General features: G+C 42.5%; 1 protein-coding gene across 9 annotated transcripts in view; it reads left to right on the forward strand.

Annotated features, from left to right (window-relative positions):
- The window catches only part of BCOR (BCL6 corepressor), a 96,834-nt gene extending 72,447 nt beyond the window's left edge, over positions 1-24,387 (forward strand). For 6 of the 9 annotated variants that reach the window (XM_033147170.1, XM_033147172.1, XM_033147166.1 and 3 more), the window contains 9 exons: positions 513-791; positions 1,124-1,477; positions 3,996-4,324; positions 4,810-4,947; positions 13,364-13,530; positions 20,234-20,379; positions 22,393-22,470; positions 22,626-22,776; positions 23,261-24,387. In XM_033147170.1, the coding sequence (XP_033003061.1) occupies positions 513-791; positions 1,124-1,477; positions 3,996-4,324; positions 4,810-4,947; positions 13,364-13,530; positions 20,234-20,379; positions 22,393-22,470; positions 22,626-22,776; positions 23,261-23,546 (1,928 nt within the window). In that variant the 3' untranslated portion in view covers positions 23,547-24,387. Of the gene's footprint in view, positions 1-512; positions 792-1,123; positions 1,478-3,995; positions 4,325-4,809; positions 4,948-13,363; positions 13,531-20,233; positions 20,380-22,392; positions 22,471-22,625; positions 22,781-23,260 lie in introns of those variants that run through there. The other 3 variants (XM_033147173.1, XM_033147174.1, XM_033147175.1) reach the window with 3 other exon arrangements.
- The last annotated feature ends 257 nt before the right edge of the window (positions 24,388-24,644 follow it).

Below are 24,644 nucleotides of genomic sequence, written 5' to 3' on the forward strand. Positions count from 1 at the left end.
AAATCGGATTGGCCCTTCTCACTTTTCAATCAGGCCCTCAGTATGTGGCCCGTGATTAATTACTCTCTAGGGAACGTGACCCTCAACAGAAAAGGGTTTCCCATCCCTGCAGTACCGGTAAGTGTTTCCTGCAGTTCAGGCTTTGGTGTATCGTTACACTCTGTAGTCTTTCATTCCCTAGGTTTGCAAATTTGACTTGGAGCCGCTAGAATTAATTCATGACAACTGGTTATTTTGCATCATGAGAAAAACAATATTTTGCACCATACCTTCTTTTCCTAGTGAAATACCAGCAATATTAGTGTATGTCTAGTTTACCTATTGGTCCTTGATGTAATAATATTCATCCTTACCAAAATCCATAGTTGTGTCTATCTGCTTCTTAAATTCTCTTTACAAACACACACTTGGTGCTACAATTGCTCTGAAGAGACGGAAGCAATTGCGCAAGATGCTAGTTGAGTTTGTGATGTGGTAACCCTTTTTGTTCTTTGTTTTTGTTTTAAATGAAGGTGATTTTCATAATACAGAGAGCACCCAGGACCACGGTTTGGAAGCTCCTGACGACAAAGGTCCTCCAGCAGACAGTTGTTTGGAGAGACTTACTGTATTTGAAAAGGCCAGCGACCAGTCCGCAGAAGATGTCATCCAGGCCCTGTGCCCCCACCAGGACAGGAAGCGTAAACATTCTGGTGAGAAAATGCAGAATGATGGAAGCCTTAAAGAAAACTTTGTAGAGGAACAGGAAGATGAATTTGCATCAAAAGCAAAAAAGAGGAAGAACTCCAAAGGTAACCTGGCCAAGTTGGTAACTCTTAAAGGCATGGCTTGTGAAGTGAACACTCTTTCGATTAACCTATGTCCATTTATGACCTGTGTTGTGCCAATCCCAAACCCTCGCCTGAATTATATTTGGGTACCTACAAGGTACAAGAATAGTCATTGGACAATGTAATCTTTGGCCAATGCAAATTGCTGTAGTGCATGCAAACCCCTCCTGAGCTAATCTTTTAAAAATGCATAGTGTGGTGGTGAAGCTGAAACAATCTGCCCCACAAGTGAACTATAGCTTTTGTTTCAAGTTGAGGGCCTTTTGATTAATTTTTAGTTATTTTTCCATTAGATGACTGGCCTGAGAGGGAAATGACAAACAATTCCTCTAACCACTTAGAAGAGCCCAATTGTAATGAGGTGACCAACCTGAAGGTGTGCATTGAATTAACAGGGCTCCATCCCAAAAAGCAGCGTCACCTGCAGCATCTTAGGGAACTGTGGGAGCAGCAGGTGTCACCAGAGAGATCCCCACCCGGCAAGTTGGGCCGGCAAAGCAGGAAAGATTTAGCTGAGGCTGTTCAGCCAGAGGCCACTGCAAAGGTCAAAGACTGCACAGAAGAAAGGCACACCAAGAAAAGGTCAGAGGTCAAAAGCAATAGAAGTTGGTCTGAAGAGTCCCTCAAAACAAGTGACAATGAACAAGGTATGCAGAGATTACTAGGGAAATCTAGCATTACTTTAGTGACGCATGCTGCCACCAGTGCTAAGAAGCTGTCGGTAGTTTTTTGGGTAGAAGTTTTATATTATATTATATATAATATAAAATTTTACTATGATCATATAAAGGACTTAAAAGTGCCACTATTAAACCACTTATGCTTGTTTTGCCAAATCTGTAGTGTGTGGTGCTAATTGTGTTTTAATGCCACATCCTAGATGTGTGTGCTGTCTGTGTCGTGTGATTCCCTCCCCGCTTCAAATTGGGGTTGGGGTTGGGGAAGAATATTAGAAACCTAAAATATTTTTGTCTGTAGGTACTTTTTGCTTTTTGACACTCTTAACAGTTTTTGACTTCATAACAGTTCCCCCCCTTTCATATTTACCAGTCAGGAATGATTTTGACTTCATAACAATTTTTGACACGTATGAATGAGTATAGATTAAGGTTGAGTGTAGATGAAGGAAGTTAGTATGAAGAGTACTGCGTCTTTTAACCACTTGTGGGAATTCACTGCTCCATTAGGTTTGAACTTCTGAGTTAATTTTTCCCTGCTCTGGAAAGCTGGAGGGAAGGAAGAGGCCTCCTTGTGTTCCATTCTCTTTATGACAGGAGAGGTGCACAGGTGCCTGTTCCCAAATCTTTTCCGCTTTGTGGTTAAATGCAGACTAGCTGAGTTCTTCTACCTAGCCTGCTTTTCCACTTCTTTCTTCTCTTTCCTAATTAGTCATCATCAGTTTTGTATATACTGCATCTTCTACACATAGATTGTACTGAAAACCAGTTCACAGAAAATAAAATGACAATTTAAATATAACAAGAAGCACCGTAGCTGTCCTACACAATCAAAATCTATAGAAACCTACTATAACATTGAAATATAAGATTTCATCTCCAACTGGGAGCAGGTCTTTGGGAAAGAGCTTCTGAGGGTCAAATTATATGTTATGTTAAATTCTTGTTTAACCCTTTCTCCCTGCACTGCTGTTCTGACTAATATCGCTCCTCTGAGCTGCTATAGGTACCAACAGCAGGTTCCCTGTAAGAGCAAATAGCAGCTGGAGGAGGGAGGGATTTTAATCAGGATTGTGGTGCAGGGGGAAAGGGAAAGGGTCAATGCCCTTCCTGTGTGCTGTACTCCAGATTGTAGCTGCTGTGTTTTAAAACCAAAGCAAAACCTGAAACATATTAAATCAAATCATGCATTTAATGTAACACATAGTTTGGCCTCTACCATTTCAGACCATGATGGGCAGAGTTTTGGTTTTTTGGTTTTATATAGGAGAATTTTCTGTTATTGAGAGCAGGGATCTGAATTGTTGAATGTCCTTCATTAGATAGGCAGATCAGACTCATGAGTCAGGCCCTTTGTTTCTATTCCATTCATACATTGCTTGATCTTACAGAAACAGAATTTAAGAAACCTTGATCTCATGCACTGTGAATTCAGATACTGTTCTTACTCTAAAACCACAGCTAGTCATTCATTTTTATTCATTTCAGTTGTTCTGTTGGTCCCTTTTGGGTTCTGTAGAAGTTTAGTTCTGATTCCTTTTACCTGAAAATTGTCATGCAAACAAACTCATCACGAACCTCTTTGCTTTCTTTACATTTCCTTCATGTCTTAGGGAATTATTTTATCTCTTCAGGCATGGTTAGTAGAATGTTACAAAAGTGGAATGAACATTGAAACTCTGAGAAATGCATTGTTGGTATTTTAGAGAAGCTGAAAAGGTCACTTAGGGTCAATATATCCTGTTTCTGATTGGATTGAGTACACGACATCCTTGCAAAAGGCAACCCTTGAAAGTTAGGTCCTTGCAATGCAGCAAACAGGAGAGACAGCTGCTTAATGGTTAACAGCCATACAACACTGAGAAATAGCTGTTTGGATCTATGAATCCCTTTTCAGAATGCTGCAAGAAACAGACCCAATGCTTTCCTCATTTCTGGTACACAAAGGGAGACTTTTTCAAAGGCAGAAATGGGAATTGGGCACTCAACCAGCGTTTCTGATTTTGGAAACCGTTTCTGTGTCCTTTGAATTTTATTTTCCACTCCTCTCTACAAAAAGCAAAAATGGGTTTCCTGAGGTGGAAAGGTTTCAGCAGTTCTATACCTGAAAGAGCAGTATATTCCCACTTTTCTAGCATGCCGTTACAGGTAAGGAAACCACTTCTCTCACCTGCATCCATATAAACAAGTACGCTGAGAAGGAGGCCTGATTCATATCTACTTTGCCACTATGCTTAGATGGTGCAGTGCTAGACTGTGTGGTTGTTTACTGTGCTTAGATCTCGGAACAGCAAACTTTGTTTAGCAGATGTACCTGCCCGTTACAATTACTTTTTATTGCTTATAGTCCAAATGTGGAATTGCTTAATGCGAATGTAAAAGTTTTAAAATAATGTGTCATGTGTTTTGTGTGTGTGTGTCTGTGTGTTCGTGTTCTCTTTCCTTTGAACACACTATGCAATGTACAATGCCTTTCCTCCCCATTTAGGTATCCCTCCATTCCCAGCATCTCCGCATATGAAGACCCTTTCGTCTACCAATATAAACAGCAAAAGGCAAGCCCAGCCAAGCTGTACTCCAGTTTCAAGGTTGGCTGCCAAACAGCAGAAAATTAAAGAAAACTGGAAGACAGATGTGCTGTGCACAGACGAGGAAGAAGATTTCCAAGCTGCATCCCTGCTGCAGAAACATGGCGACTGTGAGAAGCCACCAGGGAAACGTCAGTGTAAAACAAAACATTTGGCACTGCAGGAGAGGAGAAGGAGGTCATCCCTGACAGGAGATGATGTCACTGATCTTGAAAGTGCTGAGGAGAAGGTATCTTTATTCCAACCCAGTTGTCCCACTAATATTTCAGGTTTGGCTAATATCAGCCAATTTGAATGCTTAGCTTGTCGTCTTACGTAGTGGCACTTCCGAGCCCATTCTGTTTACTTTAAAACATGTTGTATTGTTCTGCAGCACTCAGTCCACTTTACTCCAGGACAAATCTTTGAGGGCTCCTCCGATTCTTTCAGGATTTTGATCTTAAACTTTTAGATGGTATAAAATCTAGAAGGCGACACTACTACACTTTTTTTTAAAAAGAGAGAAAGGAAAATGGATTTTCAATGAATTATTAAGGATGGATGGGTGGGGTGTGGAATCCAGTAATGATTTTGACAGGTCATAGTTAATGAGGAGAATCTGGAAGCGACCAGAGGCTCCTTCAGACTGTGACTCTTCGCCAGTCAAATCACATGAGCAGGCATTGTACAGTCGCCTGCAGCAGCAGAGTCCCTCATTATTGCCTGTCTCTTCAGCCCTCACAGCTGCAGATTGCAAGTGCCCCTCAGGAGACTCCCCCAAGTCGTCCCATGCCGCCAGAAGCCCGAAGGCTTATTGTCAATAAGAACGCTGGAGAAACTCTTCTGCAAAGGGCAGCCCGACTGGGATACGAGGCAAGCATTGTTTCTGAAGTTCACTACTCTGAATTACAATGTGGAAGATGCTTGGTGTCGCACATAATTCTAACTGTGCACGTGGTTGGAGTCTCTCTTTGTGTTCCTTCTCAACATGTCGAAATATCTCTAGGCTCTCTGTTCTGTTTCTTTATTCAAGCGTGCAATTAGTATATTTCGTGAGCAGGGCTAGGAAAGAAACAATATAAACCCCTGTAAGTTAATAACCTTGAGCCTGAATAGGCGCATGTCATTTTCAATAAGAAGTCAGTTCTTGATGTGCTTTGCAGGGTGGGGATCGTGAGTAAGTTAGTGGGGGGTGGGGATAGATACCCTGATACACAGCCAAAGTTAACGTATATGCTACATTTCAGGAAGGTTAATTACTGGCACAGCTTTGGCAGTGTGAGAGTGGGCATGCTTCATTTCAGGACTGCTTTTGAACTTCGCATTATAATGTTATGAATATATATTTTGTGATGCATTCCCATATTTGAAAAACAAAATGGCATTTAGAGCTGGTAGGTGAAAATAGTCATATATACCAGGCATGTCCAACTCCCAAGAGACTGTGATCTACTCCCAGTATAAAAAAAACTGGCAGTGATCTACCAAAGGTGTCAACTAAATGGGGGGAGATTTGCCAAGGGTTGTTTAGCTTTTTTTGGGGGGGGGAGGCCAAAGCTGTTTCTCAGTGATCACTTCCTATCGTCCCGCGATCTACCTGGAGCACCCCAGTGATCTACCAGTAGATCACGATCTACAGGTTGGACATCCCTGATATATACAAATAGTTTGGAGATCAGACTTATTAGCAAAGCAGCTCGATAGGTGCCTATGTCTTTGGGTTTATTTTCCTTTCTACATTTTTAGACATTGCTTGTAAGAATGCTGTCATCCTTAAAATGCTATATATAAAGAGAGGGCGGGGGATGGGTCCTGGCGAATCCTTTTGTTAATTTTGTTTTATTGAAAGGTTTTGTTTACTTCTACCTGTAGCAATAAAATGTGAGATCTTCAAAAGCAGGGGTGTGGACTGGGGAGCCGATGGCCCTCCAAATGTTGCTGGACTCCCATCTCCCATAAACCCCAGGGATGGTGGGAGTTACTTGCTTCCAATGGTGGTTATAGAGCTTAGTCAAGCACAAGTCAATCAGAACTTTACCTGTTCTGATCCTTAATCAAGAAGCAGTCAACTTGCTGTATCCCCTTTCCTTGATGGAAAAGAGAGGAGAATTGGACTCAAAATCAGTTCAGTATTTTGAAGCCTGTGTTGAGGGGCTAGATAGCAATGTGACAAACTGAAATACGGGTAGTGGTGATATATGGTGCATTTAGCTTCTTGTGTGGTAGGACAATGTGGCATCTTGTATATGGGAAAAGTCCAGTGAATAAAGTCACAATCAGACAATTTCATTCTCCACCACATCATGGAGCACTTTCTATTCTTGTTGTGTTGGATGAGTTTCAGCTAGCAAGACTTATGGACATGGACAAGGTGCTTGACTTGGTTTGGGCAACCGCTTATGCTCTTCTCCCTTGACCCTCGTGGTTTTTTAAAACAGCAGGGAAAGGATGGTTGACTAGCTCAGTGATTAAAGCCTCCTTGCAAGAGGGGGTGGGCCCCCCACCTGTCAAAAGGAGATAGTGTTAAGACCACTCTTTAAGAAACACACTATGGATTCAGAAAATCTAAATAGAAATTGGTCAGTCACTAATGTTTCCTTCTTGGGCAAGGTTGTTGTAGGGTTGCAGGCCGGATCTCTGGTCTCCTGGGTGAAACCAGTCTTCTAGTTCCATTTCAGTTGGGATGTAGGCTTGCTTTGGGTGACCCTGTATAATGTTCTCTGTTAGGAGAGCGATGGAAGAGTGTGTTCCTGTTGACGCTAATTGATTTCTCAAGGGCTTTTGACACCATTGGTCATTCTATGCTTCTGGAATGACTGTCTGAGCTGGGGTTGGGTGGCACCACTACCAATCTGACGGATGGTTGTTTTCAGAGGGTGGCACTTGGGGAGTATTGTTTGGCCCTGTAGAGTGTCCAGCTTAGGGTTCTAAAGGGTTTAGTTTTATTCCCCCATACTGTTTAACATGTTCATGAAACTGCTGGGTGAGGTCATTCGAAGTTTTGGAGTATGCTGATGACACACAGCTCTATTTTTCCCTTATGTGTGCAAATGTGGCCTTGGATGTGTTGGATCAATGTCTTGCCTCGGCCATGGGCTGGATGAGAGCCAATAAACTGAAGCTCAATCCAGACATGACTGTTAGTGGGTGGTTCACTTGACCAGATGAGTGGAATGTGCCCCACTCTGGATGGGGTTATACAACCTAAGAAGGAGCAGGCATGAACTGCAAGTAGTTCTGGATCCATTACAGTTGCTTGAGGCTCAAGTAGGTGGCACAGAGTGCCTCCAATCAGCTTTGGCTGGTGGCCCAGCTGCACACCTATCTGGACAGGGCCCACCTAGCTAGTGTTGGCTACACTCTGGTTACCTCTAGGTTAGTTTACTCATGTTGCAGGACTGTGGCTGTAGCTGAGAGAGCAATAAGCTACACCAGCTGTGCAAGTGCAACAACTCAGTGTTGTTGCACCCATTTTGGAGGGATTTTGTGTAGTGCACGACAACCCTCAAATGTTGTCCAGTGCTATGCTATCCTGGTGTGTGCAGTTTGTTTTTTTGGAAAGAGATGCAGCTGGCAGGGAGGATTGTGAATTTGATTATAGCAGCAGTGCCATTCATTAAGGGCTGGAGGTGTGTGAAAGGAGCAGGAAAAGAATTGCAGGTTTCAGCACTGAGTGGAAAGATGTTGCCTAGAATGTTAGATGTATCAATTGAAAAATAATGGAGAAATAGACCTGGAGCCCAAGTTTCTGAGAGGCCATATCTACCCAGTCTCTCTGCCACTACTCAGTCATCAGATCTAGTTTGATGCTAGCTATGTTTTATTCATTTCTTTGGAGTAATAAATTAAGACTCCCCCCCATCACCTTTCAGATGTGTAGGCAGAAATTAATGGCAAATAAGCCATAGGTGGTGGAAAGTCTGTACTCGACACCTGCACATTGCTTTAAAGTCTGGCACGCACACTCTTTTCTCTCTCTGTGATTTGGGCAGTTTAAATGTTTACAACATGCACAACTGTTGTCAGGACTAGATTGGCCCTGCACTGGCGTGCAGCTGGCAACCTTTCAAATGACCTCTCCGATGTGACAGGCATAATCAGATAAAATGCTGTAGTCCATAAACCAGCCAGAATAGCGTCTCAAGCCCACAGTACAACAAAGTTTTGAGATTTGCTGACAAACTTCTTTTCTTCATCTCTTAAATATAACTTGACAGGGAATATATTATCTTGAGGGATGTTAAAATAACTTGTTTTTTGTGGTGGTTTTTGTATGAGCTTTCTAGGTGTTTTTTTTATTTAAAAAAACAAAATTTCTCACCCAAGTGTGTGCTCTCAACATATTCCCTTTGTTATTGTACAGGAACATGCTAGAAAAGCCAGTGGATTTGTGAGCAGTGGTGAGGGGTGTATGTGTATTGTGGATAGGGTTGTAGACAGGAAATCCGAGGTTTCCTTCATGGTTTCCCCAGAGGAAAGGGGTTTTGCTGGTAGAATGCATTGCAGGCCTCAGCCTAGGAAAGTCTGTTGGCTGCCATGATACTTTGGCTGCGAGGGATATTTGCTCATAGGCTTTGCATTTCCAAATGCCCTTCTTATCTGACTGCTTTACAGAAGGACTCCCCCAGGAACATTCCTCTTCTCTTCCCCCTCCCCAATTTTAAAAGGAAACACTTCCCAGATGAATTGTGCCCCTCCCTCCTGTTTTCTTTAAGTGATAACCTCTGGTGTTAAAGATATCTCCATAGCAACAAACAGTTTCTTTTCCCCACCCTTCCTGCCTTTCTCCAGGAAGTGGTTCTGCATTGTTTGGAAAACAAGGTCTGTGATGTAAATCACCATGACAGGGCTGGCTGTTGTGTTGTAAAGAGACTTTAGGCGCATTATTCTTTCAGTGCTTTCCTTTGCTGGCTTGGATGGAGAATGATGCACAGAATGCTCTGTGGATCCATACTCATGGAACATGGATCTAGAGAGGCAGCCTGCCACACGTACCAAAGCAGCAGATGAGACATGCACACACCCCTCTCACACACGCATTAAATAGATTCCCGTTTCTACTAGGCTAGAATGCATCACTTTCTAGCTGTCACGGAAGCACTGGAAATAATTCTGTGCTTTGGTTGGTAGAAACTGACTTTATAAATAACTATTCATTGTATAAATAGCAACACACGGTTGCATGAAAATGGCATATGGGCTAGAACTGGCCAGTAGGTGTCATGGTGAATGCAGTTTTAAACTCTATATCTGGGGTTTCCAACCTTTTTGGGCTCGGGGCACATTTGGAAAACGTTAGAAACTGACAAAACCAGGCAAGGCAATTTGCATCCAAGCAAAAGAAAAATCAGTCCGTCCGTCCGTCCCCCACTTTCTTTGGCGATCACTCATAGCTGAGTAAGATTGTCTTCCGTAAACACTGTTTTAACAATGAGTCCGTACCACACACACACACAAACACGCAGAGCCCCCGCCAAAAAGCAGGTAACCCCAACATACAGACACAAAAATCAGGTGAAACGCATACCAATAAACAAAAAAATGCTGACAAAGTGCCACCATTTGGGACCCAGAGGCTTTCCTAGTGGAAAGGGAGGTAAAAGAGCCCAGGGTAGTGTGGCTTTCCAGTCAATCTGGCATCACCAATAGTAATGAAGAAGACTTTTTTTTTAAATAGAAAAAATTAGGAGGGTCATGGGGCTATGGTGGTCACCAAGTGGGCATCATGGTGCCTGTGAGCATCACAATGGGGAATTAATGGGCATAGCCAAGGGGGCAACTGCCCCCCTAAACCAAGTAAATAAATAGAAATACTTAACTAGTCAACCAGTTGCACCACAGAAAATTCTGTTCTGCCTGCCCCCCACCAAACATAAAGCCTGCCCCTCTAAAATAAATCCTGGCTACACCCATGTCTATATTCATCAATCTTAATTGTTCTACACAAGCTTCTGCGATGTGTTTTTTTCCAGGATTCCCAATTTCAGATCCAAACTAGTCATGTGCTATCAGCCACATGTTGTGGAATTCGACAGAGAAGGCTGAGATTTCTATGAATTGAATAAATCATGTTTAAAGAGTTAATGAGGCATTTAATTAATTAACCATAAAACTCTACATTGTTACATCTCGTGGTTAATGACACTGGATGAAATCCACTGGGACCTTCTCTAGTTCTGTGGCAAGAGGCTGAGTGTATGCAGAATGGGTGCCATCCTTCAGGGACCTTCATGCAAATTTAGTGAATGGGAGTTAAGCAAAGGCATGTGCTGGGGCTTTATGGGGTAGGGTTGGGGGAACGACAACTAGCCCTGACCATTTCTGATGTACGTGTCACTTTAATATAGGCAAATGCTTATTGCCTGTTGATTTAACATTGAACAATTAGTCCCGAGTTTTCTGTGCTAATGTTTTTTGTTTGAAAGCCAAAACTCTGGATGGTCCACAGCTCAGTGGCACAATGCATAGATTGGGCACAGAAAGAGGCCCAGGGTGCATCTAGATAAGGTCTTGCAATCTCAAATGGATCATTTAGACACTGCAGATGGTTCATTTGCAACCTTAATGAATTTTCCGCAGAAGGGATAAATCCAGCTTAAATGGAGAAAAATAAGTCTGAGCAATTAGATGCCAATGACATTGTGTGGCCGCTGTGAAATGCTTGCATGCATGAGCTCCATTGATCCCACAACACTGTCAGACCCTGGGATTTCCAGGCAATGGATTTGGGGTTGCAAGGCTGAGAAAGAGCTAGTTGTGCGAGCCTAGCTCTGTTGCAGAGTCTCTGCCAGCCAGAGTAGATGATGCAAGCTAGTTGGACCAATGGCCTGGTTCATTACAAGGCAGTTTCATATGTTTAACCCCCCCCCCTCTTTTTAGTTCAGTTTAAAATTAAACAAGTGGCAGTTGTTTGTACTAACAAACTGCCCACTCACAGATGATTTGGTACTGTTTCTGCAAGCCAGAAATGGAAGGAAATGTATGAAGCAACTTTTCCCAGATTTAAAAAAAAAATTGAATTATGTTGTTCATGTTGATGCTGTTAGTCCCAGTCTGCTGTTTGGACCAGCAGAAAAAAAGCCTGGGTATCAGACTGACAGATTCCATCATGGCCGGCATTTGGGGCTGGGCTGGGCAGGGAACACTATCTGCGAGAGCCTTTTAAGTCTTCCCCTTTTTGACAAGACAGACCTTGTTCATAGTATGTGGATGAAGCACTTAATCCTAAAAGTCATATGATTGGACTTCTTTCTTTAGCTTGGACAGCCAGTTCATTAGTTTCCTGCGATCCACTTTAACCTGGTTAGCAAAGGCCTGCTAAACGAACAGCTTCATGCTGTATCCTAGCTACCAACTCCTCAGGTCAGGTATGTGAAGAGTGCAGATTACTGTGGGCTTTCCGGCAGATTTGGAACTGCAAGGATAAGTCTGCGGTGCTGGGGAAATAGGCTTCCTGCATTTCACAAAGTGGACTCTAGTCCGCGAAAGCTTAAGCTGTAATAAAATAGGCGGCACAATGCTCTTTATTCTCTTTTCTTCTCTCTGCCTTTACTTGAGAACAAAATGGTTAACTGAACTTGTGAAGGGTCCTGCTAAATTGACAGCATTTGTATCGTGTTCCTTTCACAGCACTTTGTCACCTAAAGGTAAAGGGACCCCTGACCATTAGGTCCAGTCACAGACGACTCTGGGGTTACGGCACTCATCTTGCTTTACTGGCCAAGGAAGCCGGCGTACAGCTTCCGGGTCATGTGGCCAGCATGACTAAGCTGCTTCTGGCGAACCAGAGCAGCACATGGAAATGCCGTTTACCTTCCCGCCAGAGCGGTACCTATTTATCTACTTGCACTTGATGTGCTTTCGAACTGCTAGGTTGGCAGGAGCTGGGACCAAACAACAGGAGCTCACCCTGTCACGGGGATTTGAACCGCCAACCTTTTGATCGGCAAGTCCTAGGCTCTGTGGTTTAGACCACAGCGCCACCTGCGTCCCATACTTTGTCGCCTACTGAGGGCAAATAGAACAGGATCTGCTACCCCAGGCCTTTGTTCCAGTTGACTGAAGGATCATAGTTTCATTTTTGCAAAACTGCTTTGGTTCCCCCCCCCCCCTTACAATCATCATGCGGTATACACGTTTTATGAAATAAAAGAACTAATGAAATGTTTCTGTGACTGTTAAGAGCTTGGGAAATTTGCCTGTGAGCTTGATTGTGTTATCACTACTGCCAAAGCACTACCTTGGGTTCCATGGTGCAAGAAAGGAAATATATAAATCCTGGGGTTGGGCTAGAGGACCCTTGGGATCCCTCCCAACTCTACAATCCTATGAAATGTAAGGAGTGTGTATGCGAGACACATGCACACACTCCCAATCAATTATCTTGGTGGTTCTTGTTTCCATAAAGGCATCTCAAATCAGTGATAAAAATGTGGACAAAGGCCACAGCAGTTAGACTAGTCTACTCCTTACCTTAAGTTACCTGTGGCAGGCTGTTTCCTCATGGCAAATTTCCATCTTGCACTGCAGTGTGCACAGACCACACCCTGTGTAGTCCAGCATCATGATGCTGTGTTTCTTTGTCCACGCCAGTGGCTGCCATTGACATGGAGCCGAGGCAGGGAAACTCACAACATGATGGCTCCATGTCTTCATGGTGTTTGTACACATTGTGGCGCTGGGGTGAAACCTGTGACCCCAGGGAGCAGTTGAGGCAACGATAAGTTATAGATCGGTTCTAACATTATTTGGAAGGAATTAAGATTTCAGTAGTTAATATAAAAGAGGTTTAGTCGAACAAAAGCAGAAGCTGACCTGTTTTCTTCAGGAACTGAAAGAAGAGGAAGGCTTATGATTATACTTTCAGTGGCTAACAATGTTCCATTCTGCCATAGAGGAAATATTCAGGGTTACAATGGCAGCTGTAAAATGTTGGCATCGCCAAGGCATCCTTCTGTTAGTTTGGAAAGTTACTTGTTGTATGTGAACACCTTACATCAGAATCTTAAGTATGTTATTTGCATATTCATTCTGCTCCTCAGACTTATGGAGGGTTGAGATGCTGAGCTGTTTGGGTTCTCCGAATCTTTGGGGGCTAGTGGCTTGTTTTGTTTTTCTAAGTTTTGACTTATTCAAGGAAGAGAAGAGCTGTGTGGTTTCTTCCCTTCTTCCTTTTGTTACTCCTTAATAGCCCAATGAGAAGGGTATTCCCAGCATGTTAAAGTAAAGGTATGCGTGTCTCCACAGCAACAAACAACATGGTCTGTTTTCTCTTGCTTCTCTTTTCCAGGAAGTGGTTCTGTATTGTTTGGAAAACAAAGTCTGTGATGTAAATCATCGTGACAATGCTGGTTATTGTGCCCTGCATGAGGCCTGTGCCAGAGGCTGGCTGAGCATTGTGCGACATCTCCTAGAATATGGAGCCGATGTGAACTGCAGCGCTCAGGATGGAACTAGGTTAGCAACACTTCAGTTACTAAGAGTAAACGGCCACTGCTTTTGTCCCGCATTAATACACAGCTGGATTGATGTCACCAATGGCTTTGAAATTATGTTTAAAAGAAATGTCGCTTTTCTCCAGCAGTTGAGGCTTTGAGTCTCTCAAACTTCCGGAACTTGCTAATTGCATTCTACCACATAAAATTTGGTTCCTCAAAAAATGCTGTGTCCTCCTTTTGCAAATTTAGGCTGCATATCTGTCAATATTTAAATCCCGCTGGAATCAATATAGCCTGGTTTTGTGGGAGGTCCAGGTGGCTAGCCACTCACAATTCTTGTTCTGATATTTGAGAAACTATACTGGACAATAACATTCTGCTAAGAATTTCTTATATATTCCTTCCCTCACCCTATGCTTTAATTTTCTGTGTTAATTCTCTTTGTTATGTGCCTAACTCTTTTTCCATTAGGAAACCGTTTGTGGCTATAATTGTTATAGGAATAGGATCTCTTGCACTTTTACTGAATAGTTGAAAGATAATACCTTTTAGTCCTGTTTATATCTTATTTATACTTCTAAATATATATTTAAATATCAAACTGGTCAAAAGTACAAGTAATTTGTACACCTTATAATTTAGTGTACAACATTGCTTAATTTTATTCATTCTTAATGATATGCAGGCAAATCACCTCAACCTTTTATCCTTCTACCCTTGCCCTCTAATGGTGATATCTTTTTCTAATTATTAAGTCCTTCCTCTTTTTCTTTTTGATTCACTAAACATTTCTGTGCACAATGTTGATAATTGTTGTTTTTAAATTACTGTACTAAGATACAAGATGGAGAGCCCTTTTTGGAGTTCTTCCATTTGAATGTTTTTCACTTACCACCAAACCTGATAGCCTGAGGACATTAAATTAGCATGTCTGTGAACCAAGAGCTGTTAAGTTATTGGTCTTTGCCTATCAACTTGCAATAGTCAAAAGATTTCTAGAAAACACACACAAAAGATTTAGTCTTGGTTAAGGCGGCCTATTACTCTTGAGCACTCTGTCATTATCACCTTATCAGGTCTATAGAAACATTCTGAGTGTTTGTCCCTTCTCCCCATCTAATTAAATAAGAATCTCTGAGGCTGGGTAGCCCCCCCCCCTGTGGGGTTTTTTTATTGAGTGGGTCAACCCACTCAGACCTCCTTAGCACCATAAAAAGAAGGTGCTTGTATTTGGGAGCCACTTCTTTTCCTGTAAGACCAATTGCAGTCGTTAACAGGTTTTCCACACCTATCAGCCTATCACCCATTCCCACCACCCTTCTGAGTAATACCCCTCCCCACTCCCTCACTATATATAAGGGTCTGGTGACTTCTGTTTCAGTGTATCTGAAGAAGTGTGCATGCACATGAAAGCTCATACCAAGAACAAACCTAGTTGGTCTCCAAGGTGCTACTGGAAGGAATTTTTTTATTTTTTATTTTCTTTTCTATAATGTGCCATGCTGCAGGACCATAATTCAGCGGTAGACAGCACCTGTTGTGCATGCAGAAAGTCTCAGGTTCAATCCCCAGGTAGGACTGGGAATGTCCTCCTGTCTCAAACCCCAGAGAGCTTCTGCCAGTCATCACATAGACCAGGCCGGTCCACCATGGGCCGGTCCACCGTCCCTCAGACCATGTGGTGGGCCGGACTATATTTTTTTTGGGGGGGGGGAAATGAACGAATTCCTATGCCCCACAAATAACCCAGAGATGCATTTTAAATAAAAGCACACATTCTGCTCATGTAAAAACATGCTGATTCCTGGACTGTCTGTGGGCTGGGTTGAGAAGGCGATTGGGCTGCATCCAGCCCACGGGCCTTAGGTTGCCTACCCCTGACATAGACCATACAGAACCAGATAGGCCCAATGGCCTGACTCTTGGTAAGGCAGCAGGTTCTTATGCTTCTACGTTTTACATTACCACTGTTTTCTTAACACCAGCTTCCTGAGCATTTCTTACATGGCTAAAGGTTGGCATACCCTTTCACCTACTAAGCACTAGAATCTCTCATTGCTTTGTGCTAGGGTGCCCTCTACCTGCCCTCCCACGATGTAGTGGCATCAACTGCTGGATTAAGTACACACCCACCACCCTCCTTGCATGGGCCTTCCATTTCCATCCTTTGCTGCCGCATGATGTGCTATGAAGTGAAGCTTGGCAGATGCATTGGTCTCCCTTTCCTGCTCGACCGGAGAGTCAAATCCGCAATGTTCTGCCTCTACATTTTCCTCTCCCATGTATTTGAATGTGACTTCCATGACTCCCCATTCCATCATGAAAGCGACACAGGCGACAGCAGGGAGGAAGTGCCACATGTATGTCTGGGTTTAACGGTGCTCTTGTCAAGGTAGCAGGTGCAGATTCAGAGCCCCCAAGCAGCATGCAGTGGTACTCTGTTACTGTGCGTTACTGTTGTTGTTGTTTTACCACAAATCACTGCTTTGCTATGGAAGACCAATGCATGAGCCATCCTATGGCAAAGTGAATATGGCATCTGCAGAGTGCTAGCATTGCACAGAACGAGGTTGTGCAAACTCTGTAATTTGATGTTGATAAGGAAAGGAGATGCAAATGATGTGTGGGCATTTTTGGATTGGCTATCCCAGCAACCACAGAATTTTAAACAGGGAGAGAGGGTACTTTGAGATCTCAGCACAACTCTGTAGAATCCATGCAATGGGACCACTTGGTGCAAACCACATTGCAAGGTTTTGTACATCCACCAGCTGCGGTATAGAAATCCTGTGTCCATGCGCTGTTTTCAGTGGCGAGAGTTTGTCTTCCATGATTCACATGCCATCCCCACAACAGCTACTCTCCTAGAACTATAGTATTCTGGGAGCTGCCATCGCCTGAGAATGAACCTAGCAAGCATACTATCATCTCCAGGCTGGCACCACTCCTCATATTTGTGACTTAAGTGTATAGCAGTGATGTCTTGCACAGAAAGGCATCAGTATTAGCCTTCAAACAGCCTAGTAGTCAGTTTACCTTGACCTATTAAGTCCTCTTTGTCTTGGGCCCAGCAGGCCGATCAAACACTTCTCTCTCTCTCAAGATTTGCCAAAGAGGCCCTACCCTAGTAAAAAGCTAATATCATTTCAAGGGGGAATGTCTGTGAAGGAGCAGATCAAGGCTGTCTTCTTTCTTTAGAGACTAGGTCTTCCAAGTATGGCTTTTGTTGCACTTCGATTGTTTTTAGATAGTACAAATTCACTCATTCAACAGAGATTATGTATATAAAATGCAATCAGATTCACTCGTTCAACAGAGATTATGTATATAAAATACAATCAGAATCTATCAGGTCCTTGACTGTTCTGAATTTTAAAGAAACAGGAAATAAATTCAGGCTCCTTGCAACAATTTTTCACTGCCCCAAGGATATGCTGAAGCAGAAACACCCTCCCACACTCCTAGTAAGACATGCCTTGTTGTCTGGATAAGCCCCAAAATGGTTGGTGTGTTGGACAGTGTGTGTAGGATTGCATCCCAAAATCATCCACATATAGGAGCCGGGAGAAAGTAGGGTTTTCCACCCTGTTCCATCTGACGTGCAAGTTGATCTGTCCTCTGTAAGTGTCCTTGAGAGTTTTGAGAGTTCTCATCGGATGTCTTTCTATTTATCTGTAATCTTGAACCTTTCATGCACTTATCGGACTGGGAAGTTGAAGGACCCCCCAGCTTCTCATTCCCTGCTTTCACAATCCACTCCCCTTCCGTGCAGTTTTAAAATTTGCTGTCGAGATGCATTTGTTTTTATGAAATTCCTAATTCGCTTCACAGGAGCAAATGCATGTGCTTGGAATGAGCTATCATCTCACTCAGATTCTCATTGATGTGGCTACACATGCTGAAAAGCCACGACTTATCATGCCAGACTACTTATGCCTTTCATTTCCCCCAACCTGGTGCCCTCCAGATGTTTTGAATTAAAACTCATTCGCCCCAGCCAGGAGTTGTAGTCCAAAACACATTTGTGGCTGGCAGGACAGGGCTGTGTTGCTTCCAAACGCTGCACTTTTTGCCAGTTACTGAGAGGAGGAGCGGCAAGGCGTGTGTGTATGTTTGTGTGTGTGATGTGGGTTGCAGCATCAGGAGCATCTGCACCCACACTGAGCTCCCCTGCTTCCTTGTCCCTCCCTCTTGCAGCTGCAACTGCCAAACACATCTGGAGGGAAGCAGGTTCAGCTGCATTTGACCCTCTGGCTTGTCCTTCACCCCTTTCTCATTTCCTCAGTGAAATAACCTAATAACCTAGAAAGCCTAATTTATTATTGTTATCAATTCATATATTTGTATACTGCATATAGTAAATCAGTTTCTAAGCAGTTTACAAAATAACAAATACAGTATGTATATATAACAAACAACGAACCTGGAAAAACTAGTTATATAATACAATACAATACAAAATGACAATACAGTGCCATATAAAACAAAATCTACCCAAAGCAAAAACACAGCAGCAATTTTGGGGGGAAAAATCTTAAGAGTCAGGGATCTCTTCCCTCTACAGCCTCCCTCTTGCCATTTTCATCTTGTGATTGGAAACTGTGTGTGTTAAGGGTTAGGAAGATGAATGTGATTCTTTTAATGATAAGTTTTCAAGCAGCTTCTAGGGGGCAGGTCTCACCTTAAAAATTGGGCATCATAGAAGGGCCTTCATGAAGGCAGAAGCCATGAAGGCAGATCCTGTTGCATTAAGTGCCCTTACCTTCCATGTTAATATCTCTGCACAGGTATCATGATGGCAGATAGATTTAGCCCATTTTCCTTTAAGAGAGGAACATTGCAAAATGCCTTCATGTTCTTTTCTCACTGTAGGTCTGCTGGCTCATGAGCCGACATCCTGTAACAGCTAATTTTTATGAGAGGAGTGGGGTGGGACATTGCCACTAGGTTACACCTAACCTGATGTTCTTCAGGGGAACCTTGCATTGAGATATTAAAAAACCATAACCAAATCAAGAGGTCACTCATGTCATGTGAAATATCTTGTCCAGGGCAATTAAACTAGTGGTGTGTGAAGGGCTTTATGGGAAGGGCTTAGCTTGAGAAACTTGTTTTGGATGCCAGGGGCATGGGAAGTTGTAATTAATGGTATGGCATCTGAGCATATGCAGAGTGCCTTTCCCTTAGCGCAGATCACTGTGCTTCTTTGGTGCTTGGTAGCTGCTGTAGATTAAATGAACCAAAAGATGGTGTTGTGCAAGTAATCTCAACCATTAAGAAACTTAAAATGAGTTTACCTAGCTATGTGGTCCAATATTAATTGTCTTATATTTTAGGGTGGCTTTATTTATTACTTGCTGGATATATAAAATGTTTACTAGTATAATCTCTCCCTTGCTCCCCTGCTCCTGTTGTCTCTTTCCATTACTTCTAAGTTTGCTCCCCCTTCAGTTTTTCATAGCATCTTTCCTGTCCTCTGGCTCTCGTACACTAAGATGGAGCCTGTCAATGGGGTCAGGAAACCCAGACAACTTGGTTAGCCACTGGGTGTGTGTGTTTGTTAAGAGAGATTGGGTTATGAGGCCTGAAGAGCAGCTGCTTCCTGTGCTAGCTGCCTGCAACAGCTGAGATAGGAAGCAGTTCTTGCAGGTCGTGAGGCTGGTGGGAGGATGAATGAAGCTACTGCCTAGGAAAGGCAGCTGCTGTTGAGAGTGATGTGATCTCTATAGGCAGGGAGCCGGGGAGCGACTGCAGTAGAACCGACTCTGTGTTCTGCAGCCGTAATGGGAACTCAGGCCAAGTCTTCCCCCAGAGGAATTGACATGAGCACAGCAGGGTCTTTCAGTATCTCCCCCTCTCTTAAGCCTGAGCAGGTGTGCATGCCTTGTGGTCTCGAGGTACTCCTGATTTCTGTACCAGAAAAAAAAATCTGCTCTCTCGTTTAAAACTGGGAGCAAGCACTCACTAGATCAGAGTTGCAGATTTGCTGGATAAATTTTGCCCTTTCTAGAATTTCTAAAGGGTTCCCCCAGTTCATAGGGGCATCCAGTTTTTGCTATCCTCGGCCCTATTTTGCTGGTCACCAATCTAAATGGTTGCAGGCATCTCTCTGTCTCTGAATGGCATCATGCCCATATGTACTTCTGGGGGAGTTTGTGCAAAATACGTGTGTTGCTGCTTCATTGCACTGGTGTAGATTCTTTGTCAGGCCATTAAGGTTGTCTGCTTAGCTCCCCGTGCTGCTGCATTTGCCTCCTATACAGCAAACGTGTGGAAGACAGTTGTATATTCAGTGCACAGCAGCCCTGAACAATTTGCCATTCCCAAACAAATGCAGCCCCCCAGCTGCCTGCCAATTTCCTCACAGTCTCCTAGGCTATCCTAGGCAAACAGCGAAAGCAGGAATTTTATTGTCTCCTTAGTTGGTGGCTTTCAAAACCTGTGCTGCTCTGCTTATAGCAAATTGTATATAGCTCATAACTTCCTGTTTTCTGTGCATTTGAAGCTTAAGACCCGAGCCCTAAATAAAAGTGTGTGTGTAAAAATCTTGGAATTATTGTGCATTTAGAGTTGGCACATTATGTTCTCAAATAGCTCAGCTGGTCACCCACCATACCTTATGATAAAGATAATGCTGTTTTTGCTTCAAATGGAAACAAAACATGTCTCGGTACAGTATGTGAATTTGAAACAAATATGTCCTTTCCCCTCCTTGCCCCCAGGCCTGTCCATGATGCTGTGGAAAATGATCACCTGGAAATTGTCCGATTACTACTTTCGTATGGTGCTGATCCAACGCTTGCAACGTACTCTGGTCGAACGATTGTGAAAATGACACACAGTGAACTAATGGAAACGTTTCTAACAGGTGTGCAACATTATTACTTTGTTTCTTTGTTTATGGAAGTAATTGGTAAGACTGCTGACCAGGGCAGGACAGTTGAAGCCTATAAAACCAATTCTGGTATGACTGCAATGGCTACCAATTAGTTTCTGATGCTGTCAATATCCATTTTTAGAGGCTAGGCAAAAACATTTCTATTCGCTCAAGCTTTTGCCTCTTAATGTGGAGGGTATTAGGTATATCTCTTCCCCCCCCCCCCAATCTTCTTAGTGGATTGAGTTAGGTAAAGGTAAAGGTACCCCTGATTGTTAGGTCCAGTCGCGGATGACTCTGGGGTTGCAGTGTTCATCTCGCTCTATAGGCCGAGGGAGCCGGCGTTTGTCCGCAGACAGCTTCCGGGTCATGTGGCCAGCATGACTAAGCAGCTTCTGGCAAACCAGAGCAGCGCACGGAAACGCTGTTTACCTTCCCGCCAGAGCGCTACCTATTTATCTACTTGCACTTTGAGGTGCTTTCGAACTGCTAGGTTGGCAGGAGCTGAGACCAAACAACGGGAGCTCACCCCGTTGCGGGGATTCGACGGATTGAGTTAATCTGCCACATACATGGTGTGCTCTTTAGGTTTTTATTTCTGCTTTGTTTTAATGTTTGATTTGCAATGTAAGTCTCTTTGGGTCATTTTTTTGTGAAAAATGCAACTAATAAATGCAACAGGTAAATAAAAAAAAATTCTACCGAAGTCGGTGACTCATTTTAGAGAACAGCAATACAAACCCAGTCTGTAAAATTTAGTCTGTTAATTGGCTAGTTTAGAACAGAAATGCAGGTTTTTTAGGACTTCAGAAGCACTGTTATGAAAACATAACCACTATGTTATATAATAACATGCCATTAGGATTTAGGCTGCAACCATCAATACATTTATTAGAGAGCAAGACCCAGGATTGTGCTGTTAGCTGCATTAAAAGATGCAGTATCAACAGCTTGGTCTTGCTGGTAGGTCAGGGTCTTTCCCACCCATCTGGCAAAAGTGGTGAGGGTAAAATTACGATCCTTTGGGGCTCTGGTGGGATGAAATGCAAAATTCAGGGGAGTTTACAGCAAGAAGGCAGAGATTTACTATGCTCCATATGCTTCTTTTGCTTCCTGCCTGTCAAAGCTTCATGCAGCTGGGAGTATTTGAACCATTTTCTACAGAGCAGCCCAGCTCACTGTAATAGGCTTTGTTTCCTTTCCTTTTTTAAAAAAATAAAATAAAATCCTGCCTATTTCAAAATGTTACTTCCAAGGGTTAATGCGACTTTTGAGGCAGTTAAGAATTAAAACAAAACAAAATAATAAAACCTAATCAAAACCAGCAATAATAAATAAATAAATAACAAGCAGTATAAAATCAAAGAAAAGCAGGCTTAGAGCAATAAAACAAGGTACAAGCAGAAGGAATTGATACTCTGAAAGGTCAAATAAGATGGTGTTCAAAAGCCTGAAGGAACATGACTTGATATTGCCTGGTATCTAAAAGATAATAAGGAAGATGTTAAGCACATGTACTGGGGAGGGACTTACAAAGTTTGGGCACAGCCACTGAAAAGGTGCCCACTCTGGTAGCTACTCCTCTAACCTCAGAATAATGTAGGGATGTCTGGGAAAGTGTCTCCGAGGTTGGGCGAGTTCATACGGAGCACATGTAATCTATAGCAAGATTAATCTAGGGTCATTGTAGCCTCTATGTTCAGAGTCTGTTTCAGGAGTGTGCCAACCGAGAATGCCGAGGACAGGAATGGAAAAGGACAGTAGAGATAAGTAGGTGGAAACAGGACAAGGGTTTTAGAAAGGAAGTAAGATGAGAGATAGTGTCTCATTTGGGCATCTGAAGTGGTCTGATCAATAAAACAGATTACACTGTATTCAAGAGCTTTGCAAAAGCAAAACTTCTTGGAGTATGCATATTGTGACACTCTATGACAAGGCTGTCTGCAAAACTTGCCGACATTTTGTTTTGACTAAATTTGTTGTTGTTGTTATTGCTGCCCCTAGAGTACTTAACTGACCTGCAAGGTCGAAGTGTCGATGACCCTGGCTTGTCCTGGGACTTCTATGGCAGCTCTGTGTGCGGTGAGGAAACATTCCTTTTTTGTATTATGCATGGGTTTTTTTGTGTGGGTGGGCATATAGGAGGTGCAGGTGGAAAGCCAAGCAAGATGCATATTTTACTGTATGTTTCACACTGGTTCTCATTTCTTTCTTTCTTTCCTTTTTCTTTTAAATAGAGCCAAAGGGGGAAACAGGTTTTGACATCCTATCTAATCCACCTGGCTCAAGTGATGAGGATGAAGACGCTCTTAGTGACATCTTTGAGTTTGAATTTTCAGATGTACCTCTGTTGCCATGCTATAACATCCAAGTGTCTCTCTCTCAGGGGTAAGGAAATGGAGATGGTATAAATATTTGAGGTAGTTGTGAAGTCTTGTGATTTTGATGTAGCCTCTCCAAATGGGCTTTGTGATTCTTTTGTCATTGGTTTTGGTAGAAACGGGCTTTGGCTTGCATGCTTTATTTATGTTCAGCTTCTGAACGGGTAAAATCCACCCACATTGCATTGAAATTGTTTGTGCATCTCTCTCAATGATTTTGTGTGTCTGTATCTGCATGGATTGTGTGCTGATTTAGATCTACATGCAGAACAAAATCCAGTCCTGTATTTCAAACTGTTACTAAATGTTCCCATTCATGTCAACTGGCTACTTAAGAGTTCTGTTCACGTGACGTAGGGCTCTTCTCATCAATACCACACAAAAACGGAATGTGGCCAGTTACACAGTTATTACTGACATAATTGAAATGAGTGAAACCTTTGTGCCATCTTACTGGTAATTTGAACTTCTTTCTTTAATTTGTTCTATAGACCACGGAATTGGTTGCTGCTTTCTGACGCAGCAAAGAGGCTGAAAATGTCGCCCCGGATATTTCGTTGCAATTTCCCAAGTGTGGAAGTTGTCAGCATCATGGAGGCGGAATTTTTCAAACAGGTATCTTTGAGTCAGCTGTTCTCTTGCCAAAAGGATCTAGAAGCTTTCAATCCGGAAGGCAAGGAAATGCTGGACTTGGTGGAATATACAAGTGAGCTACGGACTTTGCTGGGAGCTTCACTGGAGTGGTTGCATCCAGATGAGGATATGGATCACTGGTGAACTTCCAGGCCGCTTTAATGTACAGTTCTCTGTAAAGTTATGTCTTTATGTATATGTGTTAATGCCACCGTTTCTGTAAATAAAGGACACTGTTAAATAAGATACCTTTCCTTTATATACATATTATAAATATATAAATAAATTCCAGGTGGGTGGACTTTTGGAAGATTTCTTTTTCTTTTTTTTAGAGATGTCATTCAGTTTTTACAAATTGTTATATAATATTCCTTTAAATGCACACAAATTTTGGTATAAATTTGTTTTTACTTGGGACTTTATTTTTTAAATAAAGGAAGTGGTTTTGCTTCACACAAAGCTTTGGTTTCACAGGAGAGGCCTGTGACAGGCAGTGTGATCAAAGTCATACAGTTGTCTTGGGAGACTGTATTGGGTAAGGCACTTCATAAAATTTTCATTTTTGTTTACAAAGTTACCTGCTTTGGCCAGGTAAACCTTATTGAATATAATTCAATGGACTGTAATATAAATTTAAAACATATCCATGTGCATCAGCTAGTTGTGTGAACTTTTATATCTTAATTTAAAAGATGTGAAATTTAGTTTTCACAAGGCAAACTGGATTGTTTATATATATATATGTATGTTTAAACATTTGATGCTCTTTATTTAAAAGAAGACTTTGAACTATTTTTTCTGTATCTTGTAAAATATTGAAAACTAACATATGTTGAGGTTAAAACTGTACAGAAGCTAAATCTTTTCTGAATTGTGTGTTTATGTTTGAGATCCGTGTTTTAACTTTGTAAGTAAATTCTTCTGCCTTTGTATTTATATTTTACAAAAAAAAAAACCTTAAAGGCAATAAAACGGTTGAAAACTATACTGATGTAACTTGGTTTTGTGCATGACCCTCAAGTGACCTAGGGGCCCTATCCAACCCCATAGGAGTAGAGCTGCACCAGAAATTTCCCATATCCCCCCAGCCCCCATGTGCTGCTCCTTATGGTACAGGTTTGTCTTCCAAAAACACCTTGTCACCAGACTCCCATTTCGAAGAGAGCAGAACTGGGCAATGATGCAGTTTCAAAACTGCTGGTGGTCACAGTGCAGTGACAGAAGGAGAGGTACATTTTCCCC

This window comes from Lacerta agilis, chromosome 4, assembly GCF_009819535.1.
Source record: "Lacerta agilis isolate rLacAgi1 chromosome 4, rLacAgi1.pri, whole genome shotgun sequence".
Lineage (NCBI taxonomy): Eukaryota > Metazoa > Chordata > Lepidosauria > Squamata > Lacertidae > Lacerta > Lacerta agilis.